This window comes from Myotis yumanensis, unplaced genomic scaffold (assembly GCF_028538775.1).
Source record: "Myotis yumanensis isolate MYYU_CA2020_CCGP unplaced genomic scaffold, mMyoYum1.0.hap1 SCAF_3, whole genome shotgun sequence".
NCBI classification, from domain to species: Eukaryota; Metazoa; Chordata; class Mammalia; order Chiroptera; family Vespertilionidae; genus Myotis; species Myotis yumanensis.
This window is the reverse complement of record NW_027223754.1, coordinates 208,396,219-208,419,991: the sequence shown is the minus strand read 5'-3', so window position 1 is coordinate 208,419,991 and position 23,773 is coordinate 208,396,219. Positions and strand designations below refer to the sequence as shown.

General features: G+C 61.9%; 1 protein-coding gene across 3 annotated transcripts; it reads left to right on the top strand.

Annotated features, from left to right (window-relative positions):
* The first annotated feature begins 7,692 nt into the window (after positions 1-7,692).
* Positions 7,693-23,272, top strand: SUN2 (Sad1 and UNC84 domain containing 2). Of its 3 annotated transcripts, none has more exons than XM_070411140.1 (18): positions 7,693-7,920; positions 10,767-10,925; positions 11,803-11,987; positions 12,273-12,410; positions 12,881-12,976; positions 13,361-13,454; positions 14,033-14,103; positions 14,413-14,528; positions 16,593-16,847; positions 17,206-17,283; positions 17,737-17,780; positions 18,274-18,439; positions 18,746-18,967; positions 19,238-19,322; positions 19,707-19,822; positions 19,922-20,089; positions 20,445-20,537; positions 21,736-23,272. In XM_070411140.1, exons 2-18 carry the CDS (start codon positions 10,804-10,806, stop codon positions 21,847-21,849), a joined length of 2,163 nt encoding a protein of 720 aa, XP_070267241.1. In that variant the 5' UTR covers positions 7,693-7,920; positions 10,767-10,803; the 3' UTR covers positions 21,850-23,272. The 3 variants fall into 3 exon arrangements, with proteins under 3 accessions (XP_070267241.1, XP_070267243.1, XP_070267242.1); XM_070411141.1 differs by lacking the exon at positions 7,693-7,920 and adding an exon at positions 8,321-8,612; XM_070411142.1 differs by lacking the exon at positions 12,881-12,976.
* The last annotated feature ends 501 nt before the right edge of the window (positions 23,273-23,773 follow it).

The window sequence follows — 23,773 nt, the reverse complement described above, 5'->3', positions numbered from 1 at the left end:
TCTTTTCTAGGAAGCTTTGAGCAACAGGGTACCTGAAGTGGGCACTCCTCTTTTCCCCCATCTAGCTGAATGCTGCATAGACAATTGGGCCCTGGAATGGCTGGAGACGGCCAGTCCCTGCCATTCCACAGTGTTCCCTGCCCACTGTGACCTTGACCACAAACAGGCTGGGGGTGCCAGGAGAGGCCTCGATGCCCAGATTGCCCTGAGGGCATCTCGAAGGCAGTGACATTTGAGCTGGACCTGAAAGGGATTTCCGTAGGCCCCAGGGAGGTGAGGAGGGGTCAGGGCATAGCAGCCAAAGGAGCTGTGGGTGGGGAGTGGGCAGAGCTGAGGCTGGGGCTGGGTGGGGCACACCCCTGCTGCCAACCAGAGGCAGGGAGCCCTGGAAGCTCCTGGCAGGATTCGATGCCACAGAACCAGGAACACGAGTCTCCTTTCCCGGCTGGAGGGCTGACGGGAGGCAGCTAAGGGCCAGTCGCCTGCTTTGCTGGTCAAGCATGAGCTGGGCTGTGAGCTGGGGTGCAGGCACCAGGGAGCCGCCTCCTAGCCCACCTCCCCACTCACATCTTTTCATATATTCACATATATGTATATATTTCAGAGAGGAAGGGAGAGAGAGAAAAACATCAATGATGAGAGAGAATCATTGACCGGCTGCCTCCTGCACGCCCCCACTGGGGATCGAGCCCACAGTGGGGGCATGTGCCCTGACTGGGAATCAAATCGTGACCTCTTGGTTCATAGGTCAACACTAACCACTGAGCTACGCCGGCTGGGCCCCACCCACATCTTGCTCACCCAACAGTAACCAGGAGGACCACGCAGCTCCCAGCGGCACCCCTGCCAGATAGTTTGCCCACGGCCCCAGGACAGAGCCCAGTTTCTCACCCGCCTGCCAGGCCCAGCCTGGCCTCTGTGCCTCTCAGCAAGGCCCGCTGCCTGGGCATCCAGGGCCAGCCTGACCTTGAGACAGGGTCCCAGGGTCAGCGAGGGCCAAGCAAGTGGGCAGAGCTGCCAAGCCAGACCCGTGGACACCTACCCCACTGAGAACACTTCCACATGGGCATGAGCTGTACACCAGCGTGACCCCTGGGGCCCCTGATGGAGGAGGATCATGGCCTTGGATCTGGCCAACTCCACCACGAATCCCGCCCACGATTCCCATCCCCCAGCCTGCTCTCCTGACCCCATGCCTGCCTTGCCGTCCAGAAGACCGGGGAACCCAGGCAAAGCTAATCATCACGTGCCCCCAAAATGACAGGACCTGGGAGGGAACCTCCCGGCTCTGCCCGGGCTGGCTGTGTCCCGAGACCAGCCACCCTCTCCTCTGACCCAAGGGCCCTCCTTGTGGTGCACCTGTCAGCTACCCCTCCACATGGTACAGTCCTCCAACCCCGCTCCCGACATCCCGCTATAGATCCCTGCTCTGCCACTAGGAGGCCGGTCTCCTCGGGGCTGGTGGCATGGGGCGGCCTCTTGTGGCCATATGTGGGCATGACATGCTCACCAGCAACTGCTTTGGCCGGGGCCTGCTGGAGGGCGCGGAGGGCGCTGAGGGTGCTGGCTGGGCTCTGCCTGCACCTTGCCCTTCTCTGAGGCCCAGCCGACCATAGGCCACCTCTTCAGGTTCATCGGGCCCAAGTGGGAAAAGGCATGGTGGCTCTGAGTCTGTCAGACCTGACTTCCTTCTGCTCTTCATTAGCAAACATTTATTGAGCACCTACTGTGTGCTCTGCCACCCACACTGAAGTTACGTCCAGCCCGGCCCAGCACCTCCACTGTGCGCTCTGAGCCCCATGCCCCCTGCAGTAACTGCCTGCTCAGCAGTCCCCGCTCGCAGGGCTGCCGTGAGGATGGAGGTCCAGGGGCTCAGGACCCGGCTCCTCAGCTGGTCACCACCCACTCCTCCCCCTGCGCCCTCCCCCCTCCCAGGCTCCCAGAAAAGCTCCAGAGTCCAGTTGGGGAACCAGAGCTCACCGAGGAGGAGAGAGGAGAGGGTTCAAGGGGGCAGGCAGACTGTCCGGCAGGAGAAGGAGATGGACCCCAAAGGGGGTCCCAAAGGGAAGTGTTTAATCCTAGAAAGGGAGGCAGAAGGGGCGCGGGCTCTGAGGAGTGGGAAGGAGGCTGGCGGTTAGGGGTGCCGTGGGGCGTGCGGTGGAGGCAGGGACCTGGCTCTGAGGGATCTGAGGTGGGAGCTGTGGGCTGGGCCGAGGCCGGAAGAGGAAGACTGAGAAATTGCCTCAATTACGAATAACCACAGCCCCTTGGCCCCACGAGCAAAGCTGCAGAGAACAAACCCAGGAGGAGGATGGGGTAACCGAGAGGCCAGGGATGTGGGGGAGAGAACAGGAGGGTTTGGAACACTCCAGACAGAGAGGAGAAAGGATGGCGACTGAGGCCTCTCAGAGCCTGTGTGGCAGGAGCATGGGCAGGCAGCCAGCATGAGAGAGGAGGGACGGGTGGAGCAGGCATCACACACACACACACACACACACACACACACACACCCCTCAGAGCCGCCCCAGCACCTGCAGCAGGCACTGGGCTGAGTGTGGAGTCGGGGCGTGTCCTGGGGGCGGGACCGGTTCAGGGAGGGCCACTGCCAGTGGGGAGGGCTGAGCCGGGCTGGGCTTTGGAAGGGACCGTAAAGGCAGCTCGCTCAGCCCCTGCTGTGGCCTGATGAGCACTCTGCGCCTTGCCCAAGGTCATGGCACTCCCAAATCTACTGTCTGTGTTGTACACACACAGGCATGTACATACATGCACACACACGTGCACACACACCCCAGCTGCAGGAAGGGAGTCCTCTCTCGGGCCAGGGGGATGAAGGGGGCAGCCCCAGGCCACCTCTCGCTGATGCCACCCACCCTCCCACTTTTCAGCATCAAGAAGGCAACCCTTGCCCTAACTGGTTTGGCTCAGTGGATAGAGCGTCGGCCTGCGGACTGAAGGGTCCCGAGTTCGATTCCGGTCAAGGGCATATACCTTGGTTGCGGGCACATCCCCAGTGGGGGGTATGCAGGAGGCAGCTGATGGATGTTTCTCTCTCATCGATGTTTCTAACTCTCTATCCCTCTCCCTCTCTGTAAAAATATCAATAAAATATATATTTTTTTAAAAAGGCAACCCTCTGGAGCCCACAGTTCCCAACCACCAGGCCCTTCAGCCCGAGTGATGGCTGATGGGAGCCTCTGAGCTCCGGGAGGCCCTGGTCAGAGGCGGGGCCCTGCTGGAGACGGTGCCCAGGTGCATGGCCGGGGCCTCGGAGGCGCTGGTGGAGAGGCTCCCTGGCCAGCGGTTCTGAGCTGAGCAGATGAGCAAGTTCAGCCGCTGAAGCCCTTTCCGCCCCAGGTGGGTGCCGTCAAGGCCTGTCACCCAACTCCCCTCCCCCCCGACTCCTGCACCCTCTCTGGGGATCCGCTGAGGGACTCATGATGGAACACTCTCCCCATGCAGGCTCAGTGCTGATCGCTGGGCGCTGAGTGAGGAGGCCCTCAGGGTTGCCCTGCGTGGGAAAGGCATGCGGCCCCACCAACACTGACACAGCTCGGGGACTGGCCGCCGCCGTGGGTCCTGGTGCCGCGCCTTCCCCAGGCCCTGGAGAGCTCCCGTCTCCCCACCTCATCTGTCTCCACAGCCACCGGCGTGCCGGGAAGGCCTGCAATTACTGTCCCCATTGCGTGGGTGGGAAAGTTGAGGCCGGGCGCGGGTGGAGTGTGTGCGAGGATAGAGAGGCGCTCAGGACATGGGGACACGATGCGGGAGCCATTCCTTCTGCCTTGGATACGTAGGGGCAGGGAAATTTGAGCTCATCCTTGCATGTTCTTAGAACTTCAGCCGAGAAGCGGGGAACGGGCATTCAGGCCAGGGCGCAGGCTGAGGAAAGGGCCGCTGGGATCAGGCCCTTGGAGACTGGGAGCCAGTCAGGCAGTTTGTTGATGATGTGGGTGTGGGGGGCAGAGGTGACAGGCACAGGCACCCGGAGAGCCTGACTAGGCGTGTCCATGGCCTGTCCCTGACCCTGGTGGGCCCACTTAGGGCCTGGATCCAGCGCCTGCCTCTCATGGGACTGGACTTCCTCCGTAAATGGGGCTTAGCTGCGCTTGCCGCCCGGTGCTGGCGCTCTGAGCGCTGCAGATGAAAGAGCGTCGCCAGGCTGGGCGGGGCCCACAGCACATCCCCACGGAGGGGGGGTGGGCACCGGATCCCCTGAGATGACTGCCTCTCCACAGCTGCCAAACCTGTTCCTCAGCCAGGAAGCTTGGTATTACAGTCCCCCGCCCCGGCCCCCACCAAGGATCCTCTGATGTGATGGTCTAATGACAGACGCCAACTCGCTGTCGGCCGGAGGAAGGCGCGGCGGTGGCCTTGGCTGCAGGGAGCTGGCCGTGTCCTCACCCGTGTGGGCATTTGACACAGGTACACTGAGGACCCCCTCGGACCAGCCCCTGGCCCACGTGTCTGGAAGCACAGAGGAGACACCTGACGTGGCCAGGAGTCCAGGACAGACCAGGCCCAACTCCCTCCCCCTCCTTGGTGAGTGAGCAGGTCCTCTCACCTGCGCTCACCTGCGCTCACGTAGGAGGAAACAGGCCCGAGGCCACACGGCCAAGCCCACCGCAGGCAGGACAGCTGCTCTTCCTCTCCTTGTACGAGTGAGGAAGGGGCTCGAGAGGTGCAGTGGCCGGCCCTGGTCACAGAGCAGGCGCTGCCCCCGGCCTGGAACCAGGGCTAAGATGCCGCGTCCTCCTCGCTGGTCACCACGGCCACACTGACCAGGACTCGCCGCCGCCGCCAGAGGGAAGGCCAGGCCCAGGAGCTCCGGGTGGCACCCCTCGCGGAGCCCCAGTGCGGGGCGGGGGGGGGGGGGGGGGGGGGGCAACCTCTCTGCGAAACAGCAGACACAGCGCCCAGGGCCCAGGGTGCCTTGGGGGCACACCGAACTGTTTTCATCTGCATTTCTTTGAAACCCAGAAGGAACATTAATTATCCCGATAATGAGTAATTACTAATGAATGAGGCCGAGACTACAGCCATCTTTCTACCAATGTGGTCATAAAATATAATTTTAAAAAAAATTTTTTTATAAAGGAAGAGGCCACTAAGGCAAAAGTGTCCAGCAATGAAGAAAACCATAACGGCCCCGCGGCCGTGGCCGCACTGTCAGGCCCCAAGACCCTGTTCCAGGTGGGACAACACCGCCATCCCCACCTGCCACTGTTTAAGGAATAATGATGATGGAAGAAGGAGCAAAAATGGAGCAGTGAGGAAGAGGAGTGTGGGGCGGGAGAAGACTAGCCAAATGAATGGTGGCCAGACAGAGAAGAACCCGGAAGGGCGGAGATGCTGAGTGAGCAGATGGCAGGGAGAGGGGGGTGGGGTGGGGTGAAGGAGAGGTGGGAGACAGGTGTGTGTGTGGTGTCACAGTCTGACCCACGGTGTCAGTGAGGACCGCCGGGACCGAGGGAGGGGCCTGGCGTATCATGGGAGCCCTAAACAAGCATTCCCAAGTCTCCTCTGTGCTTCCAGAGACGAGGGCATCCCCATGACACCCCCACACGGTGGTGGAATGACCTGCGAACCTGCCTGCCTCCCCCATGGACCCGGACACAAGGGCCAGGGACTGGTCCGAGGGGTCCTCAGTGTGCCCGTGTCAAATGACCGAGAGTGAGGACACTGCCAGCTCCCTGCAGCCAGGGTCCCTTCACTTTCCTGCAGCCGCTGCAGCGAATTGCCACACACGTGGTGACTTGCAGCAACAGAAACGTACTCTCTCTCACAGGGCAGGCGACCAGAAGTCCAAAATCAAAATCGCTGGGCAGAAATCCAGCTGTCGCAGGGCCATGCTCCCTCTGGGGGCTCCAGGGGAGAGTCCATTTCTCGTCTCTCCAGCTCCTGGTGGCGGCCAGCATTCCTTGTCTTGGGACCACATTCTCCAGTCTCCCCCGTGATGGTCACACTGCCCTCTCCTCTCCTCCTCCTCTCTCTTAAAAGGACACTGTGATTGCATGGAGGGCCCACCCTGATAATCCAGGATAATGTCTGCATCTCAACATTCTTCCTTTAATTGAATCTGCCAAGACTTCCCACGCGTGGCAATATCCACGAGTTCCAGGGATTGGGACCCCGTGTGTTCGGGCCCATTATTCGCCTACTAAAGGCGCATGGAGGCAACGCAGTGTAAGAAGGGCCTGCCTCCTACCAGTCTGCGGCCACGGCCCTTGCCGGAGACCAGTGGAAGGCACATGACCTCCCGCTTCACAGACCAGCGCATCCTGGGAGGGAGGTGGTTCGCCAGGACCCTGGGAGAGGAGGGACGCAGCTCTGCAAGGGAGATGGTGGGATCTGGAGGCTCACTGAAATCGGCCAGGACAGAAGGGAAGTGAAGCGCCCTGGTGAAGAGAAGGTCAAGAGAGAGCCCTGCGCCTCCCTGGACGCTGCCCCTAAATCTGACCTGAGTTCTCAGCAGGTGCTCAGACATGAGCCAGGCCTGTGCTGGGTCCTTCAGAGCCAGCCCTTGGCCTCGGGGAGCCCTCCATCTAAGCCGCAAGCAGCACTGCCAGCACCGTTGTCTTCAAGAAGCGTAAGTGCAGGTGAGACCCCCATTTCCCAGATGGGGCAGTGAGGCCTGGGGAGGGCGGGGGGCCGTTTTTTGTGCTTCAAATGTCCTCAGTGCCCCCATGGAGTACCTCCCTTCCTGCCCCCTTCCGGTCCTGTCTCCGATTTTGTCATCTGTCTCTTCCTCTTGGCACTTTAAAGTGAAACAACGGCCGCCTGTTCCGCCTTCCGCTAAGAGCCTGCAGAGGAAGCGACTCCTCTCCGCCCAGGATGGGTCTGGGGGACCCGGGCACCAGGCCCCGGGCAGGCAGCCTTTCCCTCCTTGGTATCCATCCGCGCTCCTGCCTTGTAGCACCAGCTCCTCCTCACGCGGAGCAGAGCTTCCGCAATGAGACTTGGGGGCCCCGGGGCAGCCGGGGCGGTGGCAGAGCCTCCTGCGTGTCTGAACCCCCAAATCAACCTTAAACTGAAAACGCGGGCTTGGATGTGAAGAGAGTCTTCTGATCTCAGTGTTGCCTCTTTCTAGCCGCGTGGCTTGAAGCAAATCACTTAAAACCTCTGTGCGCCAGTCTCCTCGTCTGCAAAATGGGTAGAAAGGCCTGGCCAGGGGGACAATTACGCAGGCGCCTCGGACAAGCTGCCCAGAGTTCGCGGAGGGCTCACCGCTCACTACGCCTCCGGGGAGTCGGCTCCCCCCTGCTCCCCACCCCCGCGGGCCACCCTCCCGGGGGCTGTGCCCCCGCCACCCACGCCCATGCTCTCCTGGCGGCCCGAATGCCGAGTCAGCCGGCGGGGCGCCGGGAGGCCGCGGCCAGGAGGCCACGCGTGGTGCGCAGCGCGCGAGGGAGCCCTCGGGTGTGGGACCCACGGGGCCGGAGGCAAGTGCGCAGCGAGACCCGGCCGAGCCCCCTCCGCCGGCTGCAGCCGAGTCCTCGGCGCCCAGACGTCGCCCTCGCGCCCGCGTCTCCCACGCGCGGACTCCTAACTGGGCGCGCCCGGCCCGCGGGGCCCACGCGGCGGGCGGGGCCAGCCGGGGCCTTTGTGTTCAAACCGCCCAATGGGCGGCGGCGGTGGGCGGGGCAGCGGGCGGGGCCTAGCCAATGGGCGGCGGCCTGTCAGGGTTGACAGACAGGCGCACACATACACACTCGGCCACGCGCGCACCGCCCGGCCCCACTCGCGCCGCGCAGTTGTGCGCGGGCCGCATTGTCCGCAGCTCCCGCCCGCCGACCTCGTCCCTCGCCGCCGCTCCCTGCGCCCGGGCCCCGCACCGAGAGCCGCACCGGGATCCCGACGCGAAGGGGGCGCGCCCGGGTGGCAGCGCGGGCCTCGCACGCCCGGCCCCGCGCGGAACAGCAGGTAACAGCCGGCCGGGGGCCCCTGGCGGGCAGACGCGCGGGGCGAGGGTGGTGGCCGGCCCTGTCCGCCTCCCCGCGGGCGCCGGGCCCGGCCTGACCCCGGGTCATCCCTGCGCCGCTCCGGCCATGGCCGAGCTGCTGGCCTGCTTCTTCTCCGGGCCAGGCTGGGCCCGGCTCCCGCCCCGCCCGGCGCCCGCCCCTCGGCCGGTCGGGAGGGGCCGCGCGGTGCCCGGGCCGCCCTGACTCACCGCCGCGGGTCTCCGCCCCCAGGGCTGGCCGCCCACTGGGCCCCCCGAGGGCGGATGTCTCCAGGCGGGACTTCCCGGGCCAGAGCCTCCAGGAGGAGGAGAGGAAGGACCCGGCTGCCTCCAGCCGGCCCAGGGCAGTGCCCATGTCCTCGTGCCAGTCGGGCAGCGTCCAGGGACAGGCAGTTCTCGGCCTCCGCCTTTCACAACTCGGAATAGGAGCAGCCCATTTGGCCGAGTTCTAAAAAGAGCCCAGACAAGTAGGGGGCGGGAGTGCGACCTGGAGCAGAGAAGCCGGGCGGCGTGTAAACATCTCTATGGGGTTCAGGGAGTGAGGGGGGGTGGCACCTGGAGCGGTCCAGGCCCCGGGCAGTGCCCCGCGTGGAAATGGCCCGCGGGAGAGACCCGAGATCTGCGTCAAGTCTGAACACGGGGCAGATCCTGTCCTGTAAGTTTGTGACGGGCATGGAGGAAGGTGGCGCGGAGAGGATGTTGCTCAGCGCAGAAGCGGGGAGGGTGTTTTCGCTGCGGTTTCTTCCCTGGCCCGGTGTGTTGGGGGCGTTGTCTACTCTCATATGCAAAAACCTGGAGCGTCCGGAGGCTTATCTCCTGTTTTGTTTTGGAGGAGGGGCCTTGACCTTTTTCCTCTGGTGAAAACTCAGTTGCACACTGTTCTGTGGTCCCAGCATGCCACCGGCGCCTCGGGAGGCTGCAGGCGCTGACAGTTTTCAGCGCCCCCCCCCCCCCCATGTCCATATGAATATGTATATTCTCGCCGCGCGGCCTTCAGTATTGTAAACACATTGCTTTGTTTCTACCCCAGAGCGGAGGCCTCCACTCAGTGGGGCGGGAGTTAGGAGGAGGGGCTGTGGGCAGCTGGAGCCTCAGGTGGGGAGGGCAGTAGGGGAGGGAGTTACCATATAAGGAGTGGAAGAGAGACCAGAACCCAGGCCCACTTCCTGCTTCGGCTCACACCAGCAGCCCTTTGCCAAACCCGGCTAGAACCAGAGGGAGACGCCAGGTAGACGTCCCACTGAGAAGACGCCAGTGAGGCCAGGACGTGAGGCTGCTTGCTTTCAGAAGAGGACTTTGCAGAATCCGCCAGCTGGGCTAACCAGACCTTCTGGTTTCCGTAGCCCGAGCCGGGATGTGTTAGAGAGAACTAGTCATTTAAACCTCAGCCAGGAGTCTTGGAAGGGAGAGCAGGTGTCGAGGACCAGGCCCTCCCGAGGGGGCGAGGTCGCCGTGGCTGTAACGGGCTGGCAGAGGCGCTGTGGACGGTGACACTCCACGTTGTAATCCGGGATTTTGAATTTGGGTTTCTGGAGCTTATTAGTCCCCCTTGGGTGGCAGGGCCGCACGTGTTTTTTGTTTTTTAAAGAAGAGCTCACATTTGTTCTTTTTGTTCTTGTTAATCCTCACCTGAGGATATTTTTCCATTGATTATTAGCGAGAGTGGAAGGGAGAGAGACAGACACATCAATTGGTTGCCCTTGACCGGAATGGAACCCGGGACCCTCCAGTCCACAGGCCGACACTCTTTCCACTAAGCCAAACCGGCCAGCGCAGAAAGCACCTTTTGCCAGGCCTTTCACCTGGACCTCCCTTGCGTCATCAGTTCCGGAGCCTTGGTTCCCACACTGCTGCTCCGCTGCCCGTTTTGTTAGTTTGTTAACAAATATCTGTTGTGTAACAACTTTATCTACAGCCTGTTCGGAACATATTTGAGGCTATAGAGACACTAGTTGGGGCCACACACCACACTCCTGAAACAACCTGAACACTTCACGGTGGGGTGGAAAGAGCCAGCCCTGTCACCTGTCAGATCTGAGCTCAAAACCCGGCTCAGTCCCTTAGGGGCTGGGTGGCTGTGGGCGAGTCACCCGTCAGCCGTGTCCCAGGCTCCTCCGCTGTACCATGGCACCAATGATGTCTCCCTTGCTTGTAGGATCAGAAATGGGCTTGTAGGAGCCAGGTACCTAGGAGGCATTTACTGAGTGTTTTGTCATCACCATGACGACGAGCTGTCCTGATGCGGCGGGACAGTAACTAGCCGAGGGGACCCAGCGTACAGCCCCTGTTAGAGTGCAGGGGGCTGGGGCTGAGAAAGGGTCTCTGGAGTCAGTTTGACTGGGGCCCTGGCCCATGAGTAGAGCTACAGGAAAGAAAAGGAAAGCCCGTCCGTCCCCCCCCCCCCCCCCCCCCCCCCCGTTCCCCCGGGAAACGGCGAGGATGGGAGTGGCCCCTGCTCCAGGGAGAGGCGTTCAGTGGAGCGGCTGGGCTGGGGGTCTGTGCGGGCAGCAGTGATTGAGACATTCATGTAGCATCTCCTGTGCCTCTCGTGTGCCACAGGCCAAAGGCTGCGAAGGACAGTTCTGGCTGTCACGGAGCTCAGTGACAGATAAACTGAAAATGAGCAAACCTGGTGGAAAGAGGCTGCCTGGGCACCGAGTGAGCCCAGGGCAGGTGCGGGCTGCAGCGGGTGGGGAGGGCTGCCTCCCACATCACAGGCTGCTTTGAAGGCGAAAATGCCTTGTCTCTCCTCCGCCAGGTAGGGTCTAGCACAGCCCCAAGCCTCACCGGCCCTCCTTTCTCTCCCAAGACCCTCTTTAGGAGAAGGGTCCCCAGCCCACCTCATCATGTCTCGTCGAAGCCAGCGCCTCACCCGCTACTCCCAGGGGGACGATGACGGCGGCAGCAGCAGTGGCGGGAGCTCCGTGGCGGGGAGCCAGAGCACCCTGTTTAAGGACAGTCCTTTCCGGTAGGGGATTGCCACCCCCCAGCCCCCACCCCTACCCCTAACCCCCCACCTCCCACCCCGTGGATCGTGCTGCTGCGCAGAGCAGAGGGCTGGGCATCCCTGCACGGCCTCTCCCTGTTGTGACCTTCATGGGCAGAGATAAGACGCCCATGTCCAGCCCAGGGGACATCCACTCCTGTGAGGAGGCCAGGATGAGGACCACTTCCCCCTCCTGTAAGCCAGGCCACGGCCTCTGTTCAGAGAACAGGAAGTGGGGAGAGGCAGCTTCAAGAAAAAGCCGGGCCGGAAACCCCTGCTGCTGTGAGGGCAGGCCCTCCGTCACGCCCCCTGGAACCTGCACTCGGACCTGCACTCGGTGTCTCACTGCGGGCAGGCCCTCCGTCACGCCCCCTGGAACCTGCACTCTGTGTCTCACCGCGGGCAGGGCCTCAGGAGGGGCAGCCAAGCCCCAGGAGAGGAGGGCGTCCCAGGGCAGCAGGAAATGAGTGAGGCGGGCCCTCCTCATCCTGCCCCCTCGCAGACAGGAGCCCTCAGACAGCCCCCGAGGCCCCTGGAGGCAGGTCGGGCTTGTCTGGGTTTTCAGTGGGTTGTAGGAATTACTGATCATTAGAAGCGTGAGAAAAACCGCCTGGCTTTGAAGTTAGAGACCTAGATTTGAATCTTGACTCATCACCTTGACCATCTCCCTGCTGGTGAGATGAGGAGATAATGGGAGCCGAGGAGCTACCTGGGCTCTGCTCTGTGCGGATCTGTAGCCCGGAGGCTGTGAGTTGCCTAGCAACAAGGCCAACCCACTCACTGCAGGAGTGGGAGCCTGGCTGCCTATCCTCCTCCTGACCTGGCTCACCTTCCTCTTCCCTCCTGGCTGACACCGCAGGACCATGAAGAGGAAACCCAGCAGCACGAAGCGCCTCTCCCCGGCGCCCCAGCTGAGCCCCTCGGACTCACACACCTACTACAGCGAGTCCGTGGTCAGGGAGTCCTACTACGGCAGCCCCCGGGCCGCCTCCCTGGCTCGGAGCTCCATCCTCGATGACCAGCTGCACAGTGACCGCTACTGGAGTGAGTGGAACCCTTCCTCTGGAAACAAGGTCCCAAGTGCGGCTCCCTCACCCGGTTCCTGACCCTGCGGGGCCAGCGGGGGGCTCCCAGGTGTCAGTTCCCAGGTCCCTGCAGATGATGGAGGAGCCACGTGGCGGCTCCGAGCCCAGAGACAGAGGGTCTGGGCCCAGCTCACCCTCCCGGGAGGGGCCGAGGACAGAGTCCACCAGGGTGTCCCCCCGGGGCTCCCCGAGTACCCTCCCCGGCATCTCTGCCCAGGAGAACCCCGCCTTCTTCCCTCCGCAGGTGAGGACCTGCCGGTGAGGAGGAGGAGAGGCACCGGGGACACCGAGAACAGCAAGATCAACGGGCTGGTGGGGGCCAAGCTCTCCGAGGACTTCCCGGGGTCCTCCTCCGGCTACTCCTCTGAGGATGACTACGTAGGTAGGCGACACTCAGCCGGGTTCCAGGACCGCCGCCCAGGCTCCCTGACAGCTCGAGGGAGCCTGGTGTCGGGCAGGCGCCCCCGCAGACCCTCTGGCATCCCTCCTGTGCCCCTAGCACCCTGAACCCCAGCCTGGGGTGTCCCCCAACACAATGGGCCGTCCCTGCCCCGCTAGGCCTAGAGTCAAGGTCAACTCCATTATCTGCTCACTCCCAGCAAGCCTTTCCCACGGCTGCACGCGAGGAGGTGCCTGAGCCCTGGGTCTGGTCTGAACAGTGGTTGAGGGGAGGGGTGCAGGCAGGGAGCTCATGGGAAGACGCTTACTGGCCGACTGGGTGCCAGCCTGTGTGGCACGGGGATGCGGAGAATGGTCCGGGGTCCCAGTGCACCGGGTGAGGGAGAAGACAGTGGCAGCCAGTGCCCGTCCCAGGCTCTCCTGAGAGGACAGACAGCCGCTCCCTCCCTGCAGGGTACTCACAGGCGGCCCAGCAGGGCTCCGGCTCACGGCTGAGGGGCGCAGTCTCACGGGCAGGCTCTTTCTTCTGGACGGTGGTCACCTTCCCAGGTGGGTGCTGGCTGTTCCGTGCACGATTGTCTCCATTCCCTGCAGCAGCCCCTTCTCACCCATCTCTCCTGGGTGTCCAGCCCACACAGAGGGGCTGTAGGGCCACCGGGGAAGCTCATTCTAGAATAATCACAGGGGCCAAGAGCCATGGGAACATCCTCGCAGTCAGAAGGGCAGGAACGGCTGTGGTGCAGGCCGGAGGGCGCTGGTGGAGTGGGTGGGGGGGCTTAGAGGGACTGGTGGCCAGCGGCCAGGACAGAGGTGCCTGGCGGGGGTGTGGCGAGGCAGGGAGGACCACAGGGGGAGAGAGAGGGGTGCTCTGCAGCCACGACTGCAGGCCCTGCCCCTCAGGGTGGCACTTAGGCCTGATGGCCCCTCTTCCAGGCCGGCTCTTCGGACTCCTCTACTGGTGGGTCGGCACCACCTGGTACCGCCTGACGACGGCTGCCTCCCTCCTCGACGTCTTCGTTCTAACCAGGTGAGCAAGACTCCTCCTGGACAATGAGTCTCAGGCCAGCCCGGCCCCTTCCTGCTGGTGGGGCCTTGGCTCTAGCCCAGCGTGGTGTTTCCCTCCCGGCCCCCTGGCGACCTGGACCCCAGGGTCTGCCTCAACTTCAGGAGCTGCCTGAGGCTGTGGGTTTGTGCCGGGATTTGGGAACCGGCCCGTGAGCAGAGGAAGAGGATCGAGGCCGGAAGTCAGGGTCCCTCTGGCTGTATCCTGGTGGAGTGGGGCCAGCTATGCTGAGAAGAGGGGCGAGGATGGATTCATGGCACCGAGAAATGCGTTCCCATTTTTCTAAAAAGAAAATGTTGTTTAAGGAGTTCCATACTTTTTCCTATGTTTGCTTGCATAGGGAACCTCTGTATATGAAAATTTTAGTTTTTTTAAAAGACTCCACTACTTATTTTTAATAAGATCAGTAAAATTCACAGGGTCCTCATTGTCCCCATTACTTGAGCACTCAGAAAACAATCTCAGGGACTCCTGGGGGACCGAGAGGCCCCGAGCCTCTGACGTGTCCGCCTTCCCTGCCCGCCCCACCCGCCCCGGTCCAGGCGCTTCTCATCCCTGAAGACGTTCCTGTGGTTCCTCTTGCTGCTGCTGCTCCTGACTGGCCTGACCTACGGTGAGCTGACCCGCCGCCACAGGAGACGGTAGGACAGGAGCTGCCGAAATGGGGCTGCGGAGCCAGCAGCGCAGGGCACTGTGTGGGCGGAGGCAGTGCCGAGCAGAGCTGAAAACGAGAGGGATGGGATCACCTACCCGAAAGGGAAGGAGGCAGGACGAGTGGAACAGACCGGGCCTGGGCACTTGTGCCCGGGGCCCTCGGCCACGCCTGTCTGGCTCTCCTGGGTCCTCCCTGAGCCTGGGCACCTGGGGAGGCAGAAGCCCTTAGCATGTGCGGCTTCGTAACCAGCCTCTCCCCTGTGTCCAGGTGCCTGGAATTTCTACCCCTACGGCCTGCACACGGTCCACCCCACCTTGGTTTCCTGGTGGGCAGCGAAGGGCAGCAGCCAGCAGCGTGAGGTGTGGGAGCCCAGAGATTCCCAGGTGAGTGTCTGAGCGCAGGCTCCCGCCGCCACTGCTCACCACTGGTTTCCCTGCACGTAGACTGGCCCACCTGTACCTGGTACACAGCCGAGAGAGGTGCTGCCCTCGCTGGGGCACCCTCGTCCCCCAGGCACCCCTTTCTCCACCATTCGGAGTGGACGTATTAGGAGGCAGTCGGCTCAGATATGACTCAGAACTGCCCCACAGTCCCCACCGTCCTAAGCACAGGAAACAGGAGGACAGGAATCAGATAAGTGGTCTCATCAGATAAGTGTTCCTTCCCAGTTTCACAAGTACGGGGTGGGCAAAAGCAGGTTTACAGTTGTTCGTATGAAAATAATACAATACTTAATAAATAATACAAAAATAGATTCTGTGTTCCGTGTACTCACCACTGTAAACCTACTTTTGCCCCATCCTTGTATGAATAAGGTGATACCTTGGTCAGTTATCTATCAGCACAGATAAACCTCCCCTAAAATTCGTGCCTTCAAGTACAAGCGTTAGACTAGCTACGAGTCTGTGGGTCCCCTGGCTGGCCCTTCTGGTCCGAGCACGGACGGGCTGGCCTTGGCTGGGCTCCACATGGCTGGTGGGTCAGCGGGCGGCTGGGCTCCCCGCGCTTTGGTTGTCCAGCAGGCTAGGCCGGTTGTGTTCTCACAGCAGCCGTGCAGGTTCCAGAAGAGCAGAATCAGGCCCTTCGAGGCCCTTCGAGGCCTCGGCTGGAACTAGCATCCTCCACGTTCTGTTGGCCTCAGCAAACCCCAGAGCCAGTCTAGATTCAAGCAGGAGACAGGCCCCGCCTCTCCATGGGGGCACCTGCCCGGCCACACCCCACGGGTGCACCTGCGGGCGCAGGGAGGACAGGGGCCACTCCTGCAACCTGCCAGGGGCAGAGGAGACAGGCCCAGGCTGTACCCTCAAAGAGCCTGCAGTCTGTGTGCGTGCGTGTGTATGTGTGTGCATGTGTGTGTATGTGTGTGTATGTGTGTGTGTATGTGTGCGTGTGTCTCTGTGCGTGTGTGTGTGTGTTTGTGTGTGTGTGTGTGTGTGTGTGTGTGTATGTGTGCGTGTGTATGTGTGAAGTGCACAAATAACCAGCTGGTGTGTGTGCAGGTCCTGAGGCCACAATGAAAAATTAAAACTATTGCAGTTATTTAACTTTGGTTGTATCTTGCTGAATTTAATTTGATGACATTCTGGCATTTATAAAACTTCCTTTTTTAATCATTAGTAAAGACATTAGATACAATTCAATTTCAGGACCACCTTTTTTTATAAAAGAAAAAAAGTTACATTTGCATAAAGACACTAATAAACATAGTTGCCTTGTTTGGGAGGGGGTGGTGCGGGCACCGGGTGGAGGGGCAGAGGTTACGAGCGTGACTTTTTCCTGTTTGTTTGCTTTTTGAGTCATGCCAAAAAAGTGGAATTTTTGAAAATCAGACTTGACCTCTGTACCCAGTGGCCTTGCCGTTTGGTAGTTGACAGGCTGTGTGTTATGCTTTCTCTTGGCAAAGATTTTCGTGGTGAAGCCAACAAGGTTCTCAAATTCATGGCACACTATCAAATGCCACCCTCAGGTCCACATGACTTGTGTGCTATCTTCTCTGTGGGCGTCCAGTTCAAGAGGAAAAAGAAAGGCTTTCAGATTAGTGGTCTTTTAGCCGTAGTTACCGACGGAAGAAGTGGGAGCCATTGACAGTCAGCTGAGCCTCTGCCCCTCGCTCTGGCACACATGCACCGACCGAGGGAAGGGGGTGGGCTCACCCAGCCCCCAGTGGCCATCCATTCGGACCCTCTTCTGGGAGGGCCCTGTGTCCCCGTCTCCTGTCCCACGTGCACTCCTCCTTGGGGATCAGACCCCTCAGCCGCTGTGTGTCCCGTACCCTGTGCTGTGCTGTCACCACACCCACTGAACCCATTTAGCTGCTGCCACCTGTGGGGCAGAGACCGCCTGAGGGCCTCGGGCCCAGCAGTGTTCACGGGGTCTGAGCTCCTTCCCGGTCCAGGAAGCACTGTGGCTGCAGGCCTCTCCCCTCTGTGCTTCTCCCCCGCCTGCAGGCTGAGCAGCGCATTCTGTCCCGGGTGCATTCCCTGGAGCGGCGCCTGGAAGCCCTTGCCGCCGAGTTTTCCTCCGCGTGGCAGAAGGAGGCCATGCGCCTGGAACGCCTGGAGCTGCGGCAGGGGGCTGCCGGCGAGGGCGGGGGCCGCGGCCTGAGCCAGGAGGACACGCTGGAGCTCCTGGAGGGGCTGGTGAGCCGCCGAGAGGCCGCCCTGAAGGAGGACTTCCGCAGGGACACCGCTGCCCGGATCCAGGTGCGGGAGGAGCTGTGGTCTCCGCTCGAGCTGAGTGCGCGTGGGGGTGACACCGTGGGCGTGCGGGGGGAGGGGGAGACCCTGTGCACCCTGACGTGCGAGAGGCAGTCTCAGTTTCCTCCTCTTTCATACGACGCTCTCCTGTCTGCACCCACGCCCCTGCCCGGCTGGGAGCACGTGGATTACAGTGCCTGGCACCCCGTGGGTGTGCAGTGCTCCCAGGAAGCACTGTGGAGAGGCGGGAGCTGAGGGTGCCATCAAATAGGCCTGGATTGGGTTGCAGTCACACCACTTACTGGTGGTTAGGGGCCCTCTGAGCGCAGCTCCGTGAGACCCCGTCCTCCCGCTGTGCCCACAGGAAGAGCTGGTCACCCTGAGAGCAGAACACCAGCAGGACGCAGAAGACCTCTTCAAGAAGATTGTCCGGGCCTCCCAGGTGGGCTTGGGCACTGGGGCCACATGGGCCCTGACCCAACTCAACCTCCGTTCTAGGGCCAAGGGAGCACCTTGGCCGCCCGAAGGACCTGCGTAGACATGGGGTGGGGCGGGGGCGGGGTTGGGGGAGTCCCCTGACTTCTGCTTGAACTGAACCCACCTGGGCTGGAATGCTCTCCAGGGACACACTGGGAGCTGCTGGGACAGGAGGGGCACAGTCAGGTGGCCGTGGTGTTGGGGCTGGCGTGCTGAATGAGTGAGTGAGCGAGTGTATGAATGCCGAAGGGCACCAGATCGGGTGAGACCCGCACAAGGCCAGTTTGACATTTGCTGGAGCAGATGGGAGACCCTGGGGCAGGGAAGTGGTTAGGCAGACACCCCAAAGGGAACAGATCCCGAAAGGCAATTGCTCTGAGCTGACATCGCGCGTGTCTCTCCCTTGTGCCTGCAACAGGAGTCTGAGGACCGACTCCAGCAGCTGAAGTCCGAGTGGCACAGGTAACGGGCTGCCGTCTGGCCTAGGCCTGCCCCTCCCCCTGCCCTCTGCCTCCCACCCCAGGCAGGACTGGGGAGCAGCGCACCAGAGCCGAGTTCTGACTGTTTTAAGGAGAGGGAGGGCTGAAAGCCAGCTCAGGACCACGTGCTGAGGCCTGTGCTTGAGGGCAGTGGAGGCTGGGGTGGGCACGGCAAGAGACTGGGATTCGTGGGTTCACGTAGACACACCATCTTCTCTGCACACTCTCACACGCTGCCTCCCCTGCCCTGGACCTCTCTCTGCTCATGGGGGGGCGAGCGGCAGAGGCCGAGTGAACGATGGATCTGGGCTCAGGGAGGGAACGGGACAGGAATGAGCTCCCTGGGTCACAGCCAGGATCCCCCCGAGCAGGCCTTGCGTTGCCTGTGTCCGTGGGCACACCTCGCATCAGGAGCCAGTGAGGGGTCCTCTTGTTTTCCCCGCATCCAAGGCTCACCCTCCTCTCTCTGCAACTAGGATGACCCAGGAGTCCTTCCGGGAGAACTCCATGAAGGAGCTGGGGCGGCTGGAGGGCCAGCTGGCAGGCCTGCGCCAGGAGCTGGCAGCCCTGGCCCTGAAGCAGAGCTCGGTGGCGGACCAAGTGGGCCTCCTGCCGCAGCAGCTCCAGGCCGTGCGGGATGACGTGAGTCCGAGCCGTCCAGGTCCCTGTGAACACCCGCCCTCTGAGACCATCTGTCCTTGGCATCTGTAGGGGACAGTTTCCTGCCCCTGCAGCCTTAGCCCCACGAGCCCTGGCCCTGGACTTGACACAGATGTGTCTTCCTGTGTTGGGAACAGGGAGGGGTCATTCATAACTCTCTCATCTGTGTGGCCCGAGCAGGCACACGCTGGCCCTCCCCTCACAGGCCTGCACCCCTTCCCTGCTTCTCTCCCCAGCCAGACTCTGCCCTGCCGGCCTCCCACAGTGAGACCTCTTTTCGGTCCCTAGGTGGAGTCCCAGTTCCCTGCCTGGGTCAGTCAGTTCCTTCTCCAAGGTGGGGGGGCCCGCTCGGGGCTCCTTCAGCGAGAGGAGATGCAGGCTCGGCTGCAGGAGCTGGAGGGCAAGATCCTCAGCCACGTGGCCGAGATGCAGGGCAAGTCGGCGAGGGAGGCGGTGGCCAGCATGGGGCTGAGGCTGCAGAAGGAAGGCGTGATCGGGGTGACAGAGGAGGTGAGAAATTATGCCCTGGGACCCCCACTTGTACACACACTGCTTTCCTCCCCGGGAGCCACAGACCTGCATGTCCCCCACTGCCGGCTCCCTGTGTGTGCCATGCAGCAGGCGGAGTGTTGGCTTTGGGGCGGGTACGGGAGGGGGGAGCATGCCTGGGTGGCACGTGTGGCTGGACGCCAGGGTGGTGCAAGCACAGAAGGGCCCGGCAGGGGAGGTCCGAGGGTGGCCGTCTGCCTCCCGTCACCCCCGCTCTGGTGCCTGTTCTAGGAGGTGCACCGCATCGTCAACCAGGCCCTGAAGCGCTACAGTGAGGACCGCATCGGGATGGTGGACTACGCGCTGGAGTCCGGAGGTGTGTATGCCGCTCTCCTTCCGCAGCTGAGCCCTGGTCCCCGCACTGGCCGCTGGCATCTGCCGGAGCAGCCGTGTGCGAGGCAAGCAGGGCTCATCAGAAGTCACCCAACCCCGAACTCACCACAAAGGCCCGCGACGTGCCGGGCGCCATCCTTGGCTGGGATGAGGCTGTTCACAGCTGCCCTGGGGTCTGGGCTGGGTGTACAGGCTGGGCCTGGGCATCTGCCCTCCGTCCTCAGAGAGGACACGGGCAATAGTGGTCCCCCCTCGGGCGGCCTCAGCCCTTTAAGCCGGGTCCTTCTGGCTGCTGAGCTGGTTGTCTGGTCTCCCTCCCCTGCTCCCCAGGCCCCAGGCCCCCACACTCCTTTCTTTCCTGGGTCAGGGGCCAGTGTGATCAGCACCCGATGTTCCGAGACCTATGAGACCAAGACGGCCCTCCTCAGCCTCTTCGGCATCCCCCTGTGGTACCACTCCCAGTCGCCCCGCGTCATCCTCCAGGTAGGCACCAGGCGGGGACAGGAGTGTCCCGAGCAGTTGCCTGTGCAGCTGGGGCGGCTCTGTCCCCAGCCCTGCCCTGACCCGGCTCTTCCCTTCCAGCCAGATGTGCACCCAGGCAACTGCTGGGCCTTCCAGGGGCCCCAGGGCTTTGCCGTGGTCCGCCTCTCTGCCCGCATCCGCCCCACTGCTGTCACCTTAGAGCATGTGCCCAAGTCCTTGTCACCCAACAGCACCATCTCCAGTGCCCCCAAGGACTTTGCTGTCTTTGTGAGTATCTATCCCCCCTGTGCGGGCCCGAGGTGAGCTGCAGGAGGACCTGGGGGTCTTACTGAGGATAAAGTTGGGGGTCATTCTTTGGCTGGGGGCGGGGAGCAGATCTGGAAGAGATGGGGCCAGCGTGGGAAATGGGACTTCGATCCCAGTTGTCTCAGGCTACCAAGGGAAAAACAGGCCCAAGGAGTGAAGTGACTTGTCTGTCACAGACCCCACAGCGGCCTGTTTCCGGTGCTCAGGTCCCCTGCAGCCCACCAGGGGGAGGGGACAGTGGGCACGGAGGGAGGCACTCTCGGTGGCCAGGCGCATGTCCAGGAGCAGCTCTTGCCTCATCCTGTGCTCTTTCCAGGGGTTTGATGAAGACCTGCAGCAGGAGGGGACGCCTCTTGGCCAGTTCACCTACAACCAGGACGGGGAGCCCATCCAGACATTCTATTTTCAGGTACAGGATTCTGTTGTGCCAGCAGAGGTGGCACACTCACTTCCCTGCCCACTACCCGTGCCAGGCCCCGGGTTCAGACAGGAATCCACAGCGCCTGCCCTCCCGCAGCCCGAGGCATGGAACAGACTTCCCAGAAGTGCAGAGCCCCAGCTCCCCCAGGAGGCTGATTCCTTGGGACTGCTGGGGCCCAGGAACCTGCAGCCTCCCCCAGGGTGGGGAGCGGAGGACACTAGCGTGAGGTCGGGATGTGAGGCGAAGGGCCAGTGGCAGGAAGAGAGCCTGGACACCAGGCCAAAGAGTCTCAGCCCTCAGGGTGGGGTGGAAGGGGGTGGGCAGTGCTGTTTTAGGCAGAGAAGTGACAGTATGATGTGCAGTATAATATCACTGTGGCCGTGTACACGGTGAGTCCACGGGCGACAAGCCTGGAGACAGGGAGACAGTCGGGAAGTGGTTGTAGGAAAGCAAGCCAGAGTTGATGATCGGTGTTCACCCGGAGGATGGAGAGGTGGCGGACACAATAGGGAAGGGGAAGGTGGAGAGGGCAGCCAAGAGGCTAATGCAGACGGGGGCAGGCACCTGTCAGACGGTCCCGTGGAGCTGTCACCAGGCCTGACAGAGACTGAGCTGTGAGCTCCAGGCGATAACGAAGCCATGGAGTAGCCGGCGTTTCTCAGGGTGTGTGTAGACTGTGCCTTTAGGAGCGGGTGGGGGACAGGAGGCCGGAGGGGGAGAGGAAGAGCAGGAGACACTGTGCTGGGCATCGAAAGCTGGCTCAAAAACTGGCTTTTGGAGCATAGAAGACAGAGGCCTGATGGCAACTTGAGAAAGAAAAGAAATTCTGCTTCATTCAAAGAAAAGGGATTCTTTCCCAACATCAACACAGAGCAGCAAACTCCGTGAAGGCAGTGCTGCCGTCACCAAGAGCTCCTGTGGGTTGTCGGTTGGGATGAATTGGCCGGTGCTCAGCCACAGGCCTTCCTTCTGTGGCCCCGGGGGGTGGCCCCGGTGGGAGGCCTCTGGAGCCCCTTGGCCCACCAGCTGGACACTCCTGCAGGGTCTGAAGACAGGAGCTGAGAAGTCCAGGTCTCAGAGGCCCCAGGGCAGGGGGCCTGGCCCGAGGGGTGGCACCTCCCCGCCTGCCTGCTGCCAGTCAGGGCTGAGGGCTCCGGCACTCTTAACCTCTTTCTTCTCCACACAGGACCCCAAAATGGCCACATACCAGGTGGTGGAGCTGCGGATCCTGACTAACTGGGGCCACCCCGAGTACACCTGCATCTACCGCTTCAGGGTGCATGGGGAGCCCGCCCACTAGGCCCCCCTGCACTGCCGCCAGCCAGCGGGGAGGCCAGCCACGCCCCCTTCTCCGGGCGTCGGGGAGCAGCACCCCTGCACTTCCCCACATGCTTGATCAGCGCACTGACTTCCAGGAGCAGGAACCCTTGCCCAGTGGACATAGAATGTGCCGGGCTTTCCCAGCAGCGGCAGCTCCAGGGCTCAGCTGGCTCCAATCTTTCCATCCTTCGTTCTCACGCCAGGCACCAGGGTCTGCTTCCCCGCCTGGGAGGCTGTACATATGTAGCATATCATGTGGGACTGAGAGGCAGGAGAGGTGACACGTGGACATGTCCAGCAGCCGTGGGCAAGACCTGACTGACTGCCCCTTGCCCACGGCGGAGGGGCTGGCACCCAGGAAGCTCTGTTGGGAGGTGTGTGGTGTGTGATGCACATGCCAAAGCCACGGGGGCACAAGCTAGGGCTCGGGCAGGGAATTGAGGCCCCATGGGAGGAGGTTGCACGCAGTTCCGGTTGGGACGGGCTGCAGGCAGGAAGCTCCTGGGAGCGGGCGGCTGGGCTCTTGCCGAAGCCAGTTCCATCGACCCAGGGGAGCTTGGCCCACAGGGTCCTCCAAGGGCTTCTATACACTGTGCTTGTCCTGGCATGAGGTGGGCCGTGGGGCTTTTTGTACCTCAGGTCTGCTCCTGGGATCCTCGGAGGGGCCCCTCTGCTGGGGATACTAGTTGTTTCTGCTCGTCTGATGCGGGGATGGGGCCTGCCTGTCCCTAGCAAGTTTGCCACATCCCCCAGGTGCAGGGAGCCCAGACCTGCCCTCGGAGGCTGTGCGTCTGGGGCCAGCTGAAAGGGTGCAGGCAGAGGACCCCCTAGGCTCCCCTGGTGGCCCAGTGATGACAGGGTGATATTCAGGGTATCATGATGGGAGGACTGTCTGACTTGTGCCCCATCTCAATCCGGCCCCTGGGTCAGGGGCCCTCACCCTCAGCACCCCCTCAGGGCTCTTCCAGCTCTTGCTCAGTTGCTTCCTTTCTGGCTTTTTTCTATGGGGGGTGGGGGTGAGGGGAGGGCAGGGAGGGAGGCAGGTTTTTTTGCCTCAGCTGGCCCTGCTGTTATTATGTAAACACTTTTCAAGGTCATTTTTTAACTGAAAAGCTAAGGGCTTGATTCCTAGCCCCGTTCTGTGGGGTGCTGGGTGATTTCAGTTCCGTGTAACCCGGATGCCAAGAGGGGCTGCCATGCAGGCAGGCGCCCTCCCGAGGGCCGAGCCGGAGCTGGGCTGAAGGCCAGGCCCCAGGCCATCCTGTGCTCCTCCAGCACTGGCCCTGCACACCTCTGCCCCAGCTCTTCTGTCACAAATGCTGCACTATTGGGTTCTTACTTTTCTTATCTCGATTCTAATTTATACCTATGCAAAGAATAAATTGTGCCCAGGACTAATGGAATACGTGTTTGTTTGTTTGTGGGGAGAATACATGGTTTTTATCTGGCCATTGCACAGGGAATCTTCTTTTGGGAAAACGAGAATGAATTCTTGGCCATAGAAACCCAGGCCTCTCAGCTAAAACCCAGCTGTGGTGGGAGGTGGGGCCTGAGCAGGCCCTGCCCCAGTGATTCTGGGCTCAAGGATTGGCAGGAGAAAGTGGGGTGGCTTTAGCGGACCCTGACATCATATGAAGCATCTTCTAGAGCCACATGAGTAGAAGGTAGGAAGTTACCTGCTTAACTAGTGACCACATCTGCCTTCAGGGCTGCGTCCTCCTCCACAGGAGTTAGACATCTGCCCCTCGAGTCTGGGCTGGGCTGGGACACGGAAGTGGGTGCCCTGAAGAGCCAGAAGCTGCCAGCTCAGGTCCTGACCCTTCCCCTAAATACTCCCCAGTCAGTGTCTCTAACGAGCTGCTCAGAGGGCCAGGGGCAGTCCCCCAACCGGACCCTCCAACACA

Coding starts and splice junctions, on each gene's coding strand:
- SUN2 (XM_070411140.1), top strand. CDS start 10,804: ATGTCTCGTCGAAGCCAGCGCCTCACCCGCTACTCCCAGGGGGACGAT. Junction 14,104..14,412: donor CCTGACTGGCCTGACCTACG/GTGAGCTGACCC, acceptor CCCTGTGTCCAG/GTGCCTGGAATTTCTACCCC. Junction 18,968..19,237: donor TGATCGGGGTGACAGAGGAG/GTGAGAAATTAT, acceptor TGCCTGTTCTAG/GAGGTGCACCGCATCGTCAA.